This window comes from Corapipo altera, unplaced genomic scaffold (assembly GCF_003945725.1).
Source record: "Corapipo altera isolate COAL_440 unplaced genomic scaffold, ASM394572v1 61208, whole genome shotgun sequence".
NCBI classification, from domain to species: domain Eukaryota; kingdom Metazoa; phylum Chordata; class Aves; order Passeriformes; family Pipridae; genus Corapipo; species Corapipo altera.
The window spans coordinates 1-5,608 of NW_020886687.1; the positions used below are offsets into that span (position 1 = coordinate 1).

The following is a 5,608-nucleotide window of genomic DNA, read 5'->3' on the forward strand; positions in this document are numbered from 1 at the left end:
GAAATTAACGATCCAAACACCAAATACATCCTGAGAACTGCAAACCGACTTTATGGGGAAAAGACGTTTGAGTTTCTCTCAGTAAGTAACCATTAAATGTGTGGCATTTCTTAGTATAATGTACTTGCTACCTGTTTGCTTTGGAGGTCAAAGGCAGGCTTTGGGCTCTGCTTTCCAAATTTTCTGAGCTGAGGACTAGCAATGCAATAGTTGATGCCAGAGCCTGGTATCTGAATTTGGTGGAGAATCTCCTTTCAGATACCCTGAATGTTGCACAGTAGGGTAAAATCCATCAGTCCCTACATCTCTAGGTTTCTGTGATCCACTAACACTTTTGGCTATGGGACACATGTTTGATGTATTTCTTTTTCCTTCATTGTGTGGAAATATGACCAAAAAAAAGAATTGTTACTGCCCATCCGCATGGGCAGTATTTTGTAGTTTTTTGTCTCCTAGGTAAGTGATCCAGATAGCATTGTGAGAACAACAGAGGACTTTTAAGATTTTCCTTATCAGAAGATCGAAATAAGGATAATAGATACTGTGTTATACATGTTTCTTTCAATGCTTCCCTAGGTGCAAGAACATGTAAGGCTCTGTTTTTTTTCCTCTGGGTGTCATTTCGAGTGTTTCTTTTATGAAGAGTGCTATTGTTTCATTTGTCTAGTAGATAAAAAGTACCCGGACTCTAGTCTCAAACATTGCCTTTGTGTAATAAAGGTATAAGTATATTAAGTCAGACAGAAGGGATGATTTATCCTGTCTATGAAAGATTAATTTCTCAACTGAACTAAAAGTTTTCCATTAGTCTGGGAAGTGTAACAATTAAATTTATGGAGAGAGTAGCTTAGAAAATCATATGTTCTCTCGCTGAACCATGAAGAAAACCCCATGAAAACAGCAGCCACTTCATTTGTCAGTGAAGTTCCATAGAGGTTTGTTGCACAGTAAATAAGCCATTTGACTTGAAACCATACAGGGGACAATTCCTAGTTCAAATAGTTTGTATAAACATTATCAATGTCAGCGAGAACTTTAACTGTTCTATGTGAAGCTGGGGGAGCAAAGTAGGCAGATTTTCTTGGTGTGTTTAAGAATCCTGCGTGTCTGAATGAGAGTCAAATCTCTTGCTGCAAATCTGTTGGGCATGTCCCTGTTAGTCCTTTCTAGAGTCGAGTCAGAAATCCTACCACGCTGGACTGGAAGCGACTGACTTCATGAATGCTTGGGAGGATTCCAGAAAACAAATCAATGGCTGGGTAGAGGAAAGGACTGAAGGTGAGTGCTTTGCCAAGTGCCCTGTTGTATTTCCTGGTGGCCATGGCTTGGGTAAACAGCTATTTCAAGGATATAAGGTTGTAAATTAAAACAACGCAACTGTTGAGCTCCTGCTCTGTGTGGTACATAATTCTCTTCTCTCTTGTGTCTTAAGTGCAGAGTCGATAGTCTACTGGATAATAATTAGATACATGTCCGACTCTTAACTGTTGTTTGTCTGTATCATAAAGGTAAAATTCAGAACCTGTTGGCGGAGGGGCTTCTTGATTCCCTGACCAGACTTGTGTTGGTGAATGCCATCTATTTCAAAGGCAAGTGGGAAAAGCAGTTCAACAAAGAGAGAACCGCAGAAAGGCCATTTCAGATTAACAAGGTATGATGTGCTGAAATGATGGGAATATGCTGTTAATCTGAAATGAACCCATAGCATTCTGAAGAAAAAACATTCAAGCAGGGTGACCTTGGTTAGGCTGTATGAAATTCCTTATGCCCCCTCCCTTTGCTATGGATGCTGTCTTTGTTGAGTTTCTGTAAAGTTTCACAAAATTAGTAGAAACTGTAATATAACAAGTATTTCTTTCATTCTATCTCTCTTTTTTTTTCCTTTAACCCTTCTTTGTTTGAGAAAGTTACCCCTCTACGTAATGACAGGACTTAGAACTGATGAGGAGAGAACACTTGAGCAAAGTTGTTGGGTTATTTCAGTGTCATGAAGAATGTCACAGAATTAGTAAACTTGCTTATTTCAGCCTAAAAGTGGAGTTGATCAGAAAAATATTTTTTCTTTAGGTTTTAGGCAGAAAAGAGCACTTATACTCATCCAGAAATTTGTATATCTAGGTCTTCTTCACTCAGTGGTTTTTTTGCTGCATTTCTACCAGTGAACTGATCCAAAAGAAATGGGAGAAAAATCTCCTGTGAAGACCTCCGTGTTATACTGTCTTGCTTTTAGAAGCAGATCAGGGCTAGTGAGGAAGGCTTGACTACTGTCATGAACAGGCCATGGCTGCTCCTCAGGATCCCCTGCACCTCTGGGTTGGCCTCTGGTGTCAGGAACAAGAACTGCTAACATGCCTTCCTTAACTCATTTACTTCAAAGAATTATTATGCAGAACAGAAGCACTCACAGCAGACTTGGAAGTGTCCCTCCCCCAGTGTTGAAAAATATCCAAGAATGTTTGAAATGGTTAATACCAGTTTTTCAAGAGGGAATGTTACTGCTCACCCTATACTACCTACTGCAACAATGAGACTGAAAAGGAGGAAAATAATGATTGAAACAATAGTAGCTGTTGGTCCATGTGAAAATGGACTGAGAGAGCAGAAAATGAAAATCTCTGCCCTCCTTACTATGCTTATGACTTGTAAGAATTCAAAATAATGCTCTCACTTCCTTGGTATTTTTAGTATAATTTAAAAATATTTAAATTCTTCTTTTTTGTAGGACTTGGAACCACATGGACTAAAAATGAAAGTCCATGTATTGAAATTACTTTTATTCATTTAGAGCGAGGAACAGAGCCCCTGCTTCTTCGCGGCTCTGTTCAGGGCTTGTCACTAGATCTTCAGGGAGGAAAAGGGCAAGGACACATATTTGCCATATTTCCTTAGAAGAATCTTCACCGAGATTTCTAACTTTGTAATTAAGAATTAAATCTCAGTGAATCTTAGTGATGTACAGAAGACAGTTCTGTGTCTGTACTCTGTGGTGTGTGATTAGTTCTCTTTGGTCAAATTCTCAAAAGCCCTGAGTAACTGGCTGCCTGCTCTGTATTTTGAGAGCAGCACAGTAGCTCAGCACTAACTGATGACATCTCTTAACTTTTAGGAGGAGACCAAGCCTGTGCAGATGATGTTCAAGAAGGATAGATTTAACATGACCTATATTGGAGACTTCCAGACCAAAATCCTTGAGCTGCCCTATGTCGGTAATGAACTGAGCATGATCATCCTGCTCCCTGATGCAATCCAGGATGGATCCACGGGCTTGGAAAGAGTAAGTGGTTGAGCTGAATGCAAGGACAGCCTGTATCCTTCCCGGGAAGAAAGTCTAGTCTAGCACATAGACCTCAGTTTGGTTGCAGAGCTATTCTGTCACCGATGCTCAATGCCAGCTGAAATGTCCAACAGTTCCCTGCCCCCAAAGTGACTAGGCCACCTGGTGTCACTGCTGCTCAAGCTGGGTGCTGCCTCCTTAGCAGGAGGCTGTGGAAGAAGATCTGACCCTCCTCAGGAGCAGAGGTCAGCTGTGGTTATGGTGAAGGTGTGGTATGGTGAGCATCATAAGTGGAGAGGGGGAATTTGGGTGGCCTCTTAGGAAGTCCTGCGGCTTCTCCTGTAGATCTTCTGTTCTGAGCAGCTGGCAGATGGTCCATGGCACAGCACCTGGCAACAGGCTCACAGGAGAGGGTAGGATCTCTTCTGTTGGAGATGGGATACAAGTTTGGAGTATTTTGTGATCTGGACATGTTTATTAATAAGGTTTTCTGTCACTGATGGTGAAGGGCCTTATGAGCAGACTTTTTCCTTCCCTGTCGACCTGAAGGATGAACCACTGGTTAAGAGACAGAAGAACTGAGTTCAGTTTCTTTGGGACTTGGCCAGCAGCTCCTGTGCCATTGCTTCCCATATGTAAAAATGTAAAAAACCACCAAGAATCGTAACATGTTCTGTAAAAGTAAACATTACAGGGAAGGGATTAATCGCTGTTGTCCCTACCAAAACAAGCATATGGGAATGATCTTGGCTGGGGCCGTAGTCTGTAGTAAGAAGTATAACTTGCACTTTTGGCTTGAGACACTCTAAACCACTGTAAAAAAGATGCATGTTCTGTGCTAGGTAAACAAACCCAGTAATCACTTCTTTTGCTTGTGTAACACTGACTTGCTTCTCACTGTAACTAAATAAATGTGGGGTTTTTCTTTAGCTGGAAAGAGAACTTACGTATGAGAAGCTGATAGATTGGATCAATCCTGAAATGATGGACTCTACAGAGGTGAGGGTGTCTTTACCCAGATTTAAACTGGAAGAAGATTATGATCTGAAACCCATTCTGAGCTGCATGGGAATGCCTGATGCATTTGACTCGGGGAAGGCAGACTTCTCAGGAATGTCATCTGGCAATGAGCTGGTGCTCTCTGAAGTGGTTCACAAGTCCTTTGTGGAAGTCAACGAAGAAGGCACTGAAGCAGCTGCTGCCACAGCAGCAATAATGATGATGCGCTGTGCAATGATAGTTCCGGATTTCACTGCTGATCATCCCTTCCTCTTCTTCATCCGGCACAACAAATCTTCCAGCATTTTGTTCTGTGGCAGGTTTTGCTCTCCCTGAAGAGGAGTTGTCTTGGTAGGATAGGGTCCATTGCACAATAAAGATTTCTCTAGAATAGGGTGACTCCTTTTGCACTAATTGCCTCTTTGAGCTGTGCCTGAACCCTCTTCTGTGGTCTTGATCTGGGGCTTGGCAAGAATAAGAGAGCTGCTTAGAGCTCCACAGCAAGCGCTGTGTAAAACACCTCTCTCCCTGTGCACCTGTGTGGAGGTTCTTGCTGACAGAAGTAACATCCCACTTGCTCAGCAAAGGCTTCTCCTGTCCTTGACTTGACTTTTAGTGTCCATGAGGCTGAGTCGGGCACTGACAGCCCGTGAGAGAGCAGAAGTTACTTTGGCTTCTGACAAGGCTGGAGCACGTTTTTAGCTGCACTCCCCTTTCTTCTTCCAGTCTCATCCCTTTAGTGCCTTGATCCATTCCCTAGAGCTGAAAGGAGTCTTTGGCAGCCTGTTCCAGGTGTTGCTGAGCACCCTGCCTAGATGTTTGGTTTTTTTGTCTACTAACTGGACAAGGACTTAGGCAGGAATGGGAATGAAAGTATGTTATTGTCCCAGATATCCTGATGGGATGTTTGTGGGGGGAGAACCTTTGTTTCATCACCACAGGACTCCTGGGTTTACCTTTCTCCTGGTTCTAGTGCTTCAACAAGGAATGTAACAAAAGAGCATATGGTGCCTATGCAATATTTGAATGACAAAGCTTTAACGTTTCTGCTATTGTTATATATTTGTCCTATTCATAGTTTCTTAAACATCATAGCTGAACCGTATAATGCCACAGACATAATGCCAAAGACAAACTGAAACACCTTTTTTGACACAGGGCTGTGTTTGTGTTTTGGAGTTCCTGTTCCTGAAATAATAAAAAAGCCACGAGCGCTGTGGGACTCTGTTCCTTTTTTTCAACCCTAACTTATACATACATTTTAAAATCTGTTGTAGGAAGAGAACGCTTCTGGACAGAGCACACCTGGGTTCTGTGTGGCTGCCCTGCCCCGCC

The 5,608-nt window shown here is 42.3% G+C and overlaps 1 protein-coding gene across 1 annotated transcript; it reads left to right on the forward strand.

Moving 5' to 3' along the window:
• Positions 1-3: 3 nt before the first annotated feature.
• On the forward strand, positions 4-4,664 carry LOC113941307 (serpin B6-like; the record flags this gene model as incomplete). Its single annotated transcript, XM_027632470.1, has 5 exons — positions 4-81; positions 1,161-1,278; positions 1,509-1,651; positions 3,107-3,274; positions 4,205-4,664. Coding segments are annotated over 5 exons (912 nt in total), but the record flags the coding sequence as incomplete, so codon positions are not given.
• Between the last annotated feature and the right edge of the window lie 944 nt (positions 4,665-5,608).